Source organism: Mobula hypostoma, chromosome 1 (genome assembly GCF_963921235.1).
Source record: "Mobula hypostoma chromosome 1, sMobHyp1.1, whole genome shotgun sequence".
NCBI classification, from domain to species: domain Eukaryota; kingdom Metazoa; phylum Chordata; class Chondrichthyes; order Myliobatiformes; family Myliobatidae; genus Mobula; species Mobula hypostoma.
In genome coordinates, this window is record NC_086097.1 from 127,111,651 (window position 1) to 127,126,863 (window position 15,213).

Below are 15,213 nucleotides of genomic sequence, written 5' to 3' on the forward strand. Positions count from 1 at the left end.
CAATTTAGAATCTCAGAATGCACACCAGAACTATCTTACTGCATATTTACTTTGAAACTAATGGCACTATGATCACTAGATGCAAAGTGTTCCCCTACACAAATTTCTATCACTTGCCCTGCCCCATTCCCTAATAGCAGATCAAGTATCACACACTGTGTCATTGGGACTTCCTGGACACATTGACAAACTCCATCTCATCTAGTCCTTTTACAGTATCAGAGTCTTAGTTAATACATGGAAAGTTAAAATCACCTACTATAGCAACCTTAGGTTTCTTGCAACAGTCTGCGATCAAATTTGTTCCACTAAATCCTGTGGACTGTTGGGTGGTCTGCAATATAACCCCATTAACGTGTTCATACCTTCCTTATTTCTCAGTTCCACCCATAACGCCTCACTAGACAAGTTCTCCAGTCTGTCCTGACTGAGCACTGCTCTGACGTTTTCCCTGACTAGTAACGCTACTCTTTTTCCTTTAATCCCTCCTACTCTGTCGTGTCTAAAACAATGGAACCCCAGAATACTGAGCTGCCAGTCCTGCCCCTCATGCAACCAAGTCTCACTAATGGCTACAATATTGTAATTCTATCTGTTGATTCATGCCAGAGCTCATTTGCTTTTCCTACTATACTTCTTGTATTGAAATATACACAGCTCAGGACATTAGTCGCACCATGAGAATCACACACCATGCATTGCAGGAAATATTAAATAATATATTCCCAAGGCCATGAACTCTTCCACAAAGCAGGACAAAGGCAGCTGACAATGGGCACAGCACCCCATGTGGATTCTGTTCCAAGTCACATGCCATCCTGATCTGGAAGTATACCTCTTTCCCTGCATTAGATTCATCGAGTCATACAGCACAGAAACAGGCCCCTGAGCTTAACTAGTCCATGTAGAGTCCTTGTGGGTAGAATTTAGAAACTACAAGGGTAAAAAGACCCTTTTTACCTTTTGATGGGAGTTATATAGAGGCCTGCAAACCACAGTCATGATGTGGGATATAATTTACAATGGGAGATAAAAAAGGCATGTAAAAAGGTGACTATTATGTGGTTTTTAATATGCAGGTAGATTTGGAAAATCAGCTTGGTGCTGGATCCCAAGAGAGGACACTTGAGATGGCTTTTTGGATCATCTTCTTGTTGAGCTCACTAGGAGAAAGGCAATTCTAGATTGGGTCTTTTGTAATGAACTAGATTTGATTTGGGTGCTTAGGGTAAAGGAACCCTAAGGAGACAGTGATCATAATATGATAGAATTTACCCTGCAGTTTGAAAAGGAGAAGGTACAGAGACATGAGAGAGGAGCTGGCCAAAATTGATTTGAAGGAGGCACTAGCAGGACAGAGCAACAATGGCTGGATGAAGAAGTATTGGGAAGCTTTCAAAAACCAACAGAAGACAACTAAGATAGCTATAAGGAGTGAAAAGCTGAAATATGAAGAAAAGCTAGCGATATAATAAAGGAGCACACAAGAAGTTTTTTTTTCCAAGATATATTGTATAAAGAGTAAAAGAGAGGTGAGAGAGGATACCAGACTTTCTGGAAAATGACAGTGGAGAGGTAGTAAGGAGGTCAAATAAATGGTGGACAGGCTTCGTAAGTACTTATGTCAGTCTTCGCTATGGAAGACACTAAAAGTATGCCAGAAATTCGAGAATGTCAGGGGGAAGAAATAAGTATAGTTGCTATTTCTAAGTAGAAAGTGTTTGGGAAGCTGAAAGATCTGAAGGTAGATAATTCACCAGGACCAGATGGACCACACTACAGGGATCCGAAGGAGATAGTTAAAGAGATTGTGGAGGCAGTAGTAGTGATATTTCAAGAATCACCTAGTTTTTGGAATGGAAAATAGCACATATCACTCCAAGAAGAGAGGGAACCAGAAGAAAGGAAATTATAGGCCAGTTGCCTGACTTCAGTAGTTGGGAAGATGTTGGAATCCATTATTATGGATGATGTTTCAGGGTACTTGGAGGCACATGATAAAATAATAAGGCCAAAGTCAGCATTGTTTCCTGAAGGGGAAATCTTGCCTGACAAACCTGTTGGAATTCTTTAAGGAAATAACAGGCAAGGTATACCAAGTAGAATCAATGGATGTTGTTCACCTGGATTTTAAGAAGACTTTAACAATGTGCCACATGTGAGACTGCCTTTCCAGATAAGAGCCCATGGCATTATAGGAAAGATACTTGCATGGATAGAAGATTGGCTGGCCGGCAGGAGGCTAAGAGTGGGAATAAAAGGAGGCCTTTCCTCATTGGCTGCCGGTGACTAATGGTGTTCCACAGGGTTCAGTGTTGGGACCACTTCTTTTCAAGTTATATGTCAATGATTTGGATGACAGAATTTATGGCTTTGTAGCCAAGATTGCAGATGATATGAAGATAGGTGGAGGTGCAGGTAGTGTTGAGGAAGCAGGGAATCCAGAGAAGGACTTAAACAGATTGGGGAAATGGACATTGCATTTGCTTTCTACATTGAGTTTGCTCTGTCATTCCATCATGGCTGATTTATTATCCCCCCTAACTCCTTTCTCCCTGTAACCTTTGATGCCCTTACTAACTGAGAACCTGTCACCTCTGCTTTAAATATACCCAGTGACTTGTCTCCACTACCATCTGTGGCAATGAATTCCACATATTCACTGACCTCTGGCTAAAGAAATTCCTCCTCATCTCTGTTCTAAAGGGATGTCCTTCAATTCTGAGGCTCTACCCTTTGGTCCGAGATGCCCATGCTTTAGGAAGTATGCTCTGCATGTCAACTCTATGTAGACCTTTCAACATTCAATAGATTTCAGTGAGACTCCCCTCCCCCACCACCCAATTCTTCTAAATTCCAGAAAGTGCAGGCCCAGAGCCATTAAACTCATTAAACCCTTCATTTCCAGGATCATTCTCATGCACATTCTCTGGACCATCTCCAATGCCAACACATCCTTTCTTAGACGAGTCCAAAACTGCTCACAAGTCCAATTGAAATTAATGCTAACATTGTGTTTGCCTTCTACATCTGTAGAAATATGCTAGAATCTTTGGTAATTTACCAAATCTCCCCAGATTCCCAATTATGATTAGCTGTTGTGTGCCTTCTTCATGGTTCCAATTAAATCTTTTCCCTTTCACCTCTAATTCTTGATTCCACAAGCCTGGGGAAAAGCCTGTGTGCATTGACCCTGTGTATGCCTCTCATGATCATATACACCTCTATAATATCACCTCTAATTTTTACCTCGCTCCAAAGAGAACAGTCCCAACCTGCTCAACATCTCTCTCTTGTGTCCCAGCAAAATTCTTGTAAATCTCCTCTGAGCTCTTTTCAGCTTAATGACATCTTTCCTATAGCAGACTGCATTGTAACTGGGTGGAAGTCCTGGAGTGCCGTCCACCACAGCAAAGTTAAAGTAACTGCCCCAGGGGACTAACTTTGTCAACAGTACCTTCTCTGGGGTAATGAGATGTGGAGAATAAATACTGGCCTTGCAAGCAATGCCAAGATCCTGAAAGATGGTCCATACCAAAGAAGTTTGGAAGGAAGGTATCTGGAATAAAAGTAGAAGGAGCACATTATGGAGGATGCTGACTGTTCTTTTGAAGCCCCTTGCTCACATGACCATGAGCCCTGTCTGGCATTTCCATATATTCACAAGAGAGTCCTGCACCTTCAGAGCGCCTGGCTTGGAGAAGAGATATTCAACCAAAGCCCTTCCTCCCATTTCTCTGATTTTCTTACAACATTCAGCGCATTGAGTCCCTTCAGTCCCAATTCCTTGCTTGTTTTCATGGAATCTATTCTTTCTTGCATTTCCATGAACACCCAAGCCTACCACTAACCAGTTTTCCCATCACTTACTTACACTGGAGCCAGTTCATTGCGCCAATTAACCTGACAAGATGTATTTGTGAGGAAACTGGTGCACCCAATAGAAACCCTCACACTTAGAAGGTGAACATGCAAACTCCACATTGACAGCATCCAGGACACAATCAAAAGCAGACTGATGGAGCTGTGACGCTGCAGAACTGACTACTGAAGCACTCTACCATCCTCACCCTTATCCACCAAGGGCGAGTGCAGTTGTCCAAGTGCCAAGCCAAACTTTATTTCTTCTGCCAGTCTCATGGACACCCGCTGGTGTTCACAATGTGGTCTTTTTTAGAGAAACCAAACAGATTGTGGAGCAAGTACATTCAGTCCACAGCAGTGACCCTCAGTCTCTCCTGTTGCCACTTCAACTCTTCCTCTGATTCCCACTCTGACTTCTGTGAAAGTGGCCTTCTCTGCTGTTGTGATGAGGGTCAACACAAGTTCCTGAAACACTCCAGCTTCTACCTGGGCTTAAAACTCAACTTCAGGATTCAATATTAAATTCTTTAGCTTCTGATATGTTTTTTTACCAATCTTATAAGTGGCCTTCTGTGTAATAAGCCATGTCTCTGTCCTATGGTCATAGAGCTCTACAGTATTGAACCACACCCCTCAGTCCAACTTGTCCATGCCTGTACATATGCCAACCCCATTCGCCTCCACTATGTTGCATCACCCTACCGCATTCCTGTTCAAGTACCTGTCCATAAGCTTATTAAGTTTTGTAACTGAAAATGCTCCTACTATCTCCTGGGGCAACTTGTTCCACATAGAACATTACACCACAGAACAGGCCTTTCAGTCCACGATGTTGTGCCAACCTTTTAACCTACTCTAAGATCAATCTAAATCTTCCCTCCTACATAATCTTCCATTTTCTAGAATCTATGCGCCTATCTAACAGTTCCTTAAATACCCCTAATGTACCTGTCCCTACCACTACCCCTGGCAGGATGTTCTACTCTCTGTACTTACTTCTGACATTCCCCCACACTTTCCTCCAATCATCTTGTATCTTTATGCCCTCTTGTATTTCTCCCTGGGAAAAATTCACTGGTTTCCACTCTATCTTATCATCTTATACACCTCTATCAAGTCACCTCTCATCCTCTTTTGTTCCAAAGAGAAAAGGCCTAGCTCGCTCATTGTATCTTTGTAAGACATGCCCCCCAGTCCAGGCAGCAACCTGGTCAATCTTTCCCGAGCTCTCTCTAAAGCTTCCACATCCTTCCTATAATGAAGCAAACACAAATTAACATAATATTTTAAGAGTGATCTAACCAGGATTTTACGGAGCTGCAACATTACCTTGCGGGTCTTGAACGCAATCCCCTGACTATTGAAGGCCAAGACACTATATGCCTTATTGACAACACTATCAACTTATGTGGCAACTTTGAGGGATCTATGTGGACCCCAAGATCCCTCTGTCCCGCCACACTGCTAAAAATCCTGCCTTAACCCTGTATTCTACCTTCAAATTCGACCTCTGAAACTGAACCACTTAACACTTTTCTGGGTTGAACTATATCTGCCACTTCTCTGCCCAATTCTGCATCATATCAATGTCCCATAGCAACCTGTGACAACCTTCTATACTATCCTCAACTCTACCAATCTTCGTGTCAACTGCAAACTTGTTAACCCACCTTTCTACTTCCTCCCTCAAGTCATTTATAAATATTACATAGAACATAGAATAGTACAGCACAGTACAGGCCCTTGGCCCACAATGTTGTGCCGACCCTTAAACCCTGCCTCCCATATAACCCCCCCCCCGCCACCTTAAATTACAAAGATCAGGGCCCCAGAACAGATCCCTGCGGAACGCCACTGGTCACCTCCAGGCAAAATTCTCTCCATCTACAAACACCCTCCGCCTTCTATGGGCAAGGCAATTCTGAATTCATACTGAGAAGTATCCTGGATCTCATTGCTCCTGACATTCTGAATGAGCTTACCAAGGGGAACCTTATCAAAAGCCTTACTAAAATCCATGTGCATGATATCACTGTTCTAACTTCATCAATGTGCTTTGTCACTTCCGTAAAGCATTCAATTGGGCTCGTGAGACATGACCTGCCCCTCAAAAAGCCATGCAGGCTATCCCTAATCAGACTACGCTGCACATTAGATGTGGATGCTACAGGGTGATAGTCACTGAGGCAGCTCGTCCTGCTCTTCTTGGGCGCCAGTATAATAGGTGCTCTTTTGAAGCAAGTGGGAACTTCTGACTTGAGCAGTGAAAGACTGAAACGTCCTTGAACACTCCAGCGAGTTAGTTGGCGCAGGTTTCAGTACCTTGCTTGTACACCATTGAGGCTTGACAATTTGAAAGATGTTCTTACGTCAGCCTTTGAATCAGATATCACAGGGTTGTTAGATACTGCAGGGATTTGCACAAATGTAGTCTTATTCTCCCTTTCAAAGCAAAAGGTGTTTAGGGAGTGAAGAATCATAACCTTTTATGATGTTGTGATTATGACACGATGTCCCCACCATCCCTCAACCATAAACAAAATATTTTCTCTCTATCCTTGTTCTGATAAAGGACTTTCAATCTGAAATGTTAACTCTGTTTCTCCCTCCGGAGAAGCAGGGATTCAACCTGAAACATTGACAGTTCCTTCCCTCCCATAGATGCTGCTCAACCTGTTGAGTTCTTCCACAGACTGATGAAGAACATTTGGATCCTTTCCACAGGGACTAACTGCTCTAAGGCACATCAGCAATTCCAGTAGCAGTGACTCTAGCAAAGGTAAGTCCAGCAGCAATGTAGTGAATTCAACAACAGCAAGTCCTTCAACAGAGACTCCAGCAGCAGTAGCTCCAGAAATAGTGACTCCAACAATCTGAGTTGAAGAGCAGTATCCCATGGAACAATGTCACCAACAACAATAGGTCCAATAAAAATGACTCAAATAACAGTGACCCCAGCATCTGTGACTTCAGCCACAGTGACTTCAATAACAATGATTCCAGGAGTAATGAGTTTAAGAATGGTGATTCCATCAACAGGGACTCCAACCACACGGAATCGAGCAACAGCGGGATTGGAATTGGAATCGGAATGTTATTGTCACATGTACCGAGATAAGGTGGAAAGCTTGTCTTGTGTACTGGTCAGTGCATTGAGGTAGAGCAAGGTAAAACACTAACAATGCAGAATACGTGACTCCAGCAGCAGCGAGTGCAACAACGATGAGTCCAGCAACAATGAGCTTAAGAGCAGTGGCTCCAACAACAGTGGCCGCCATCAGCACTGGCTGCGTGGTTGCTGGTGGTGGCCTCAGCTGCAGTGAGCAGATGAGTCTGCCCCAGGAAACACAGGAGAAACTCACCCTGGGCTGTTGCCTCTGCTGGGCATGTGCCCGGACTTTAACAGCCTAACGGTGTCCAACTTACAGGACAAGAAACAAACTGGGAAAGAGTTCAATGGATCGGGGAGCAACTGTGGGGGCAGAAGGAAGGCCATTTCTTGTGGCTTCATCAGACTACAGTGACTCCAGAGTCACAAACAGAGAAGCGAGTGTCGTTTTAAAATTATTACAGATATAGACTTTATTCATAATTAGTGCACATATACATCACACCTCAGTAAAACTGAGAACTGCTATTCAACCGTATAGAAATCCCCAATGGATTCTGGTTCAGTGGATATTTGCCATGCTCTCTTCCGATTCATCAGGGCCTTGTTACTTCTATTCCACCCAACTCACTGGGGGCCTGGTTCCTGCACTCTCTTTCAAAATGCCAGGGTACCTGGTTCATTGAGGAAATGGAGTCATCAGCTCAGAAAGAGGCCCTTTGGCCCAACCAGTCCATGCTGACCAAGACACCCATCTAAGCTAATCCCATTTGACTATGTTTGGCCCACATCTCTTTAAACCTTTCCCACCCATGTACCTTTTAAATGTCGATAATCTACCTGCCTCAACTATTTCCTCAGCAGTTTGTTCCACGTATTGACTACCGTCAGGGTGAAAATATTGCCCCTCAGGTTCCTTTAAAACCTCCTCCTTCTCACTTTAAACCTATGCCCTCTAGTTTTGATTTTCCAACCCCTGAGAAATGACTGTGTTTATTCACCCTTATCTCTGCCCCTCATGATTTTATACACCTCTATAAAATCAACCCTCATTCTCCAATACCTGCTTAATTTCTCTCCATAACTCGTTCCTCTGAGACTCAGCAATATCCTTGTAAACCTCCCCTCCACTCTTTCCATCTTAAATATCATCTATCCTACAGCAGGGGGACCATAACTGGAAACAGTTTTCTATATAGGGCCTCACCAGCATCCTGTACAAGTGCTACACAATGCATGTATTGCAGTGCAGTACTATGTAATTAAAAAATATATTGGGATATTAATTTAAAGAGCACCCAACAATGTGGAAAGTTTACAAATCTGTCATCATAAATGTCTTGTCAATGCTCAATTATGGGAGTCCACTGTAGTTTGAATTTTCTTTCAATGAATCAGTACTGCTCACCTTTTCTCCTTGAACACTTGTACAGTGTTCAAGAGGCTACTATACAGAGAGCCCAGCTCCTTAGTGTCCCATGCTAGCAGGACGCGAGACTGTGGTCCTTCGCACAGATCCTCACTATGGCTGCACTGAGCTTCAGAGAGGCAAGTATCAGGTAGTAGATCCCTTGTGTAACTTCATGCAGCACACCCCAGCCCTGACTAACCATTAGTTCTGTCCATGGCTTTGGGAAGCTTTCTAGCCAACCATATAATCTTAAAATCACAATACTGTAAATAAAAGGGGGGCTGGGCAATGAGATTCCTCGCAGACTCATAGCAGTAATAGTAGAATGAGAGGAAAACTCCCATTAGGGGATCAGCTGTACTGGATTGGGTATTGTGTAATGAACCGGAGGTTATTACAGAGATTGAGGTGAAGAAATCCTTAGGAGGCAGTGATCATAACATGATTGAGTTCACTGTGAAATTAGAAAAAGAGAAGCCGAAATCTGACGTGTGGGTATTCCAGTGGAGTAAAGGAAATTACAGTGGCATGAGAGAGGAACTGGCCAAAGTTGACTGGAAAGGGACACTGACGGGAAGGACAGCAGAGCAGCAGTGGCTGGAGTTTATGCGAGAAGTGAGGAAGGTGCAAGACAGGTATATTCCAAAAAAGAAGAAATTTTCGAATGGAAAAAGGATGCAACCGTGACTGACAAGAGAAGTCAAAGCCAAAGTTAAAGCAAAGGAGAGGGCATACAAGGAAGCAAAAATTAGTGGGAAGACAGAGGATTGGGAAGTTTTTAAAAGCTTACAAAAGGAAACTAAGAAGGTCATTAAGAGGGAAAAGATTAACGATGAAAGGAAGCTAGCAAATAATATCAAAGAGGATACTAAAAGCTTTTTCAAGTATATAAAGTGTAAAAGACAGGTGAGAGTAGATATAGGACCGATAGAAAATGATGCTGGAGATGAGATGGCAGAGGAACTGAATGAGTATTTTGTGTCAATGTTCACTGAGGAAAACATCAGCAGTATACTGGACACTCAAGGGTGGCAGGGAAGAGAAGTGTGCGCAGTCACAATTATGATAGAGAAAGTACTCAGGAAGCTGAATAGTCTAAAGATAGATAAATCTCCCGGACCAGATGGAATGCACCCTCGTGTTCTGAAGGAAGTAGCTGTGGAGATTGCGGAGGCATTAGCGATGATCTTTCAAAAGTCGATAGATTCTGGCATGGTTCCGGAGGACTGGAAGATTGCAAATGTCACTCCGCTATTTAAGGAGGGGGCAAGGAAGCAAAAAGGAAATTATAGACCTGTTAGCTTGACATCAGTGGTTGGGAAGTTGTTGGAGTTGATTGTCAAGGATGAGGTTACAGAGTACCTGGAGGCATATGACAAGATAGGCAGAACTCAGCATGGATTCCTTAAAGGAAAATCCTGCCTGACAGACCTATTGCAATTTTTTGAGGAAATTACAAGTAGGCTAGACAAGGGAGATGCAGTGGATGTTGTATATTTGGATTTTCAGAAGGCCCTTGACAAGGTACCACACATGAGGCTACTTAACAAGATAAGAGCCCATGGAATTATGGGAAAGTTACATACGTGGATAGAGCGTTTGGCTGATTGGCAGGAAACAGAGATTGGGAATAAAGGGATCCTATTCTCGTTGGCTGCTGGTTACCAGTGGTGTTCCACAGGGGTCCGTGTTGGGGCCGCTTCATTTTACATTGTACATCAACGATTTGGATTGTGGAATAGATGGCTTTGTGGCTAAGTTTGCTGATGATATGAAGATAGGTGGAGGGGCCGGTAGTGCTGAGGAAACGGAGAGTCTGCAGAGAGACTTGGATAGATTGGAAGAATAGGCAAAATGGCAAATGAAATACAATGTTGGAAAGTGTATGGTTATGCACTTTGGCAGAAGAAATAAACGGGCAGACTATTATTTAAATGGGGAGAGAATTCAAAGTTCTGAGATGCAACGGGACTTGGGGGTCCTTGTACAGGATACCCTTAAGGTTAACCTCCAGGTTGAGTTGGTGGTGAAGAAGGCGACTGCAATGTTGGCAATCATTTCTAAAGGAATAGAGTATAGGAGCAGGGATGTGATGTTGAGGCTCTATAAGGCGCTGGTGAGACCTCACTTGGAGTACTGTGGGCAGTTTTGGTCTCCTTATTTAAGGAAGGATGTGCTGACGTTGGAGAGGGTACAGAGAAGATTCACTAGAATGATTCCGGGAATGAGAGGGTTAACATATGAGGAATGTTTGTCCGCTCTTGGACTGTATTCCTTGGAGTTTAGAAGAATGGGGGAGACCTCATAGAAACATTTTGAATGTTGAAAGGCATGGACAGAGTGGATGTGGCAAAGTTGTTTCCCATGATGGGGGAGTCTAGTACGAGAGGGCATGACTTAAGGATTGAAGGGCGCCCATTCAAAACAGAAATGCGAAGAAATTTTTTTAGCCAGAGGGTGGTGAATCTATGGAATTTGTTGCCACGGGCAGCAGTGGAGGCCAAGTCTTTGGGTGTATTTAAGGCAGAGATTGATAGGTGTCTTTGTAGCCAGGGCATCAAAGGTTATGGTGAGATGGCTAGAGAGTGGGGCTAAATGGGTGAATGGATCAGCTCATGATAAAATGGCAGAGCAGACTCGATGGGCTGAATAGCCGACTTCTGCTCCTTTGTCTTATTGTCTTATGGTCTTATGGAAAGTTCAATAAGCCCCTGTAACTTGTAAATCAATCAGTATAACATTTACAGAGGGCATGCAATTCTGGGACTTATTTGGAAAAACTTTTGTAGCCAGTTTGTAGCTACGCCAAGGAGATGGGGAGAGATGTCACCTTGTCACACCCCTTCTGAAAATCCAAGTAACCAACATCCACTGACTCTCCTCTCTCTACTCTGCTTGTTGTTTCTTCAAAGAATTCCAACAGTGTTGTCAAGAAGATTTCCCATGCTGACTCTGGCTGCCTATTTTATCATGTGCCTCCAAGTACCATGAAACCTCATCCTTAGAAAGCTGTGGGTCTCTGCAATGTACTGCCAGGGCTGGTAGTGGAGACAGACATGGTAGAGGTAGAGATGATAGAGGCTCTGAGACAGGCACATGAAAAGCAGAGCTATGGGCCATCGGCAGGCAGAAGGAGTTAGTGCAATTAGGCATCATTGGCATAATTAGTTTAGCACAACAATGTGGGCTGAAAGGCCTTTTCCTAAACTGTTCTACGTTCGACTGTATGTTCTATGAAGTCTCAGGCGAAATTTTGACTGACACCAGCTTTGAACATTGGATGCCACTTACTGACAGCATTGTCAAGATTAACGAAAGTGGAGGGCACTGGAAATCAGACTGCTCCCACTTAGGACTGAAACCTCCTTGTAGCCTGCAAAGGATCCCTCTCTCTCACTTCTTCTTACAACCTGTGGCCATCGCTTGAACCCCTGCTTCCTACGACTGCCTCTCTCTTTGGTCTTTGTAAGCAAGGAGAAGGAAATAGGATGACAGAGTGGTACAGCTGTCGAGCTGTCGAGTTCCAGTGACGGGGTTTGACCATGTTTAATTTTTATTTAGAGTCTGACCACAGACATCCCACCTCTCCCGGAACTTCCGGGAGTCTCCCACATATTAATAGTGGCTCCCTGATGCCCTCAAATTATATACAATATCACAGAAATCAATTTTTTTGAGAGCGAGCAAGAGAGAAAGCAAGAGAGAGCGCGAGAGCAACCACGAGAGAGAGCGCGCGCGGATGAGAGAGCAAGAGCGAGCGAGAGTAACCACGAGAGCAAGCGAGAGCGACCACGAGAGAGAGCGCACGCGGATGAGAGAGCAAGAGCGAGCGAGAGCGACCACGAGAGAGAGAGAGAGAGAGAGAGAGAGGGAGGGGGAGAGAGAGAGAGAGAGAGAGAGAGAGAGCGATTGCAGAGTGTTCCAAAAAAGAATATATAAAACGTACATCACCACAGACTACACTAAAGTGTACCCCTGACTAATAGGGGTCAAAATAATGACAGTGTTGCTTGCTGCACTGTTTGCAACAGTGATTTTTCTATTGCCCATGGTGGGTTCAGACTGTAAAAGACATGTTGAGGTGAGTTTAACAGGTGTCATTCATTCATTAGCATAGCTAACGTTATTTAAACTAGCTGGCTGGCTGGTAAGGAGCTACTCTATTGCAGACATCCCACCTCTCCTGGAAGCCTCCCACAAATTGATGGTGCTACCTCCCTGAAATGAGTTTTTGCAGGGTGGGATGTCTGTGAGCATGTCAATAGGCCTTTACAGACCAACAAGTCCAACATGACCAATTAACCTACTAACCTGTACATCTTTGGAATGTGACAGGTACAGGGAGAACGTACAAGCTCCTTACAGACAGCAGTGGATTCGAACCGGGGTCCCTAGTGCTGTAACAGCGTTAAATTAACCTCGAGGCTACCCTGCCATCCAGACCACAGCACCACCTGCTTGGAGCTTGCATGTTCTCCCTGTGGTCATGTGGGTTTGTCCCTCGGAGTTCCTGGTTCCTCTCACATCCCAGGCATGCTGGTAGGTTAATTGGCCACAGTATATTGTCTGAACTGTGTGGCAGCATGGGAGAAGCTGAGGGGAAATGGTGGGAATGTGGAGAGAATAAGACAGGGCTAGTGTATAATAAGTGGGGACTTCTTAGTCAGAAAGGAAAGGCACCTTTCTGCATCTTGTGACAATGGTTCCAAGAGTGTAGAAGGAGATTTACCTTCCCTAACTGACCTCCACTATACGTGACTCTGGAGCCACCAATTGATTGATTTTGACTTCAGAACACAAGATGTATCCAGCAAATGTAGGTCTTGCCTTCAATATCCAAATCCCTTGAAAGACTAACAACTTTTTTCCTAGTGCTGTCAGAGTTTTGAAGCAATCAGCACTTTCAGGTCCCCTTCTTAGAGGTGCTGTCACATTCTCTGTTCTGCTATGTCATTTCTTCTTGCATTACCTCAGTTTGTACTACTATACTTCGCACCATTCCATGGTTTATTTATTATCCCCATGCAGTAGAGTCATAGAACATTAAATTATAGAAACAAGCCCTTTGGTCCATCAAATCTGTGTCAAACTGTTAATCTGCTGAGTCCCATTGACTTGCACCTGGACTATAACCCTCCAAACCTTCCTATCTATGTACCTATCCAAACTTCCCTTAAATGTGGAAATTGAACCTGCATCCACCACTTCCACTAGCATTTTGTTCCATCTGCTCAACACCCTCTGAGTGAATAAGTTCCCTCTCAAACATTTTCCTTTACACCCTTGATCAATGACCTCTAGTTCTAGTATCAGCCAACTTCAGTGGAAAAAGCCTACTTGCATTTCCCCTAGAAGAAATAAACAGGCAAACTATTATTTAAATGGGGGGAGAATTCAAAGTTCGGAGATGCAATGGGACTTGGGAGTCCTCGTGCAGGATACCCTTAAGGTTAACCTCCAGGTTGAGTCGGTGGTGAAGAAGGCGAATGCAATTGTTGGCATTCATTTCTAGAGGAATAGAGTATAGGAGCAGGGATGTGATGTTGAGGCTCTATAAAGTGCTGGTGAGACCTCACTTGGAGTACTGTGGGCAGTTTTGGGCTCCTTATTTAAGAAAGGATGTACTGACATTGGAGAGGGTTCAGAGAAGATTCACTAGAATGATTCCGGGAATGAGAGGGTTAACATATGAGGAACGTTTGACCGCTCTTGGACTGTACTCCTTGGGGTTTAGAAGAATGAGGGGGAACCTCACAGAAACATTTTGAATGTTGAAAGGCATGGACAGAGTGGATGTGGCAAAGTTGTTTCCCATGATGGGAGAGTCTAGTACGAGAGGGCATGACTTAAGGATTGAAGGGCGCCCATTCAGAACAGAAATGCGAAGAAATTTTTTTAGCCAGAGGTTGGTGAATCTATGGAATTTGTTGCCACGGGCAGCAGTGGAGGCCAAGTCTTTGGGTGTATTTAAGGCAGAGATTGATAGGTGTCTTTGTAGCCAGGGCATCAAAGGTTATGGTGAGAAGGCTAGAGAGTGGGACTAAATGGGAGAATGGATCAGCTCATGATAAAATGGCAGAGCAGACTCGATGGGCTGAATAGCCGATTTCTGCTCCTTTGTCTTATTGTCTTATGGTCTTATGAAAAGTTCAATAAGCCCCGGTAACTTGTAAATCAATCAGTATAACATTTACAGAGGGCATGCGATTCTGGGATTTATTTGAAAAAACTTTTGTAGCCAGTTTGTATCTACGCCAAGGAGATGGGGAGAGTTGTCTTCCTTTTCCTTAACAGTTAACAGGGCTCTCACAAGTTTCCCACACCAGTGCTCTCACCCCCTCTTTGGCCAGAGTAAGGTGAATTTCATCTAACGCCTTCAAGAGATCATCCTTCGAAACTTCTGCCATTCTGAATGTGATTCCACCACCAGGTCTGTTTTCTCCGTCCTTTCCTTTTGAGCATTCCACAGAGATCCTCTGGTCCACTTCTTGGATACTTACCCATGCATGCATTTCAGATCATAATCAGAGATTTCAACCGGGCTTGTTTGAAGAAAACCCTGTCTAATTACCATCAGCATATAACCTGGAGCACCAGAGGTCCCAACATACTAGACCGCTGTTATACTAAGGTAAGGAATGCCTACCGTTCTATGCCCAGACTGTATTTCTGGAAATCTGATCACTTGGCTGTCCTTCTACCGGCATACGGGCAGAGACTAAAGAGCAAAGCTCTAGAGATCAGGACAACAAAGGGATGTCTCAGGTGGAGCAGCTACAGGATTGCCGTGTTCAAGGGCTCAGAGGACCTGAATGAATACATCATGGTT

General features: G+C 43.9%; 1 protein-coding gene across 1 annotated transcript in view; it reads left to right on the forward strand.

The window, feature by feature from the left end:
* Positions 1 to 7,086: 7,086 nt before the first annotated feature.
* Positions 7,087 to 15,213, forward strand: part of zgc:101569 (uncharacterized protein LOC449822 homolog) — a 35,266-nt gene continuing 27,139 nt past the window's right edge. The window contains 1 exon segment of the mRNA XM_063042697.1: positions 7,087 to 7,183. Within this exon segment, the coding sequence (XP_062898767.1) occupies positions 7,087 to 7,183 (97 nt within the window).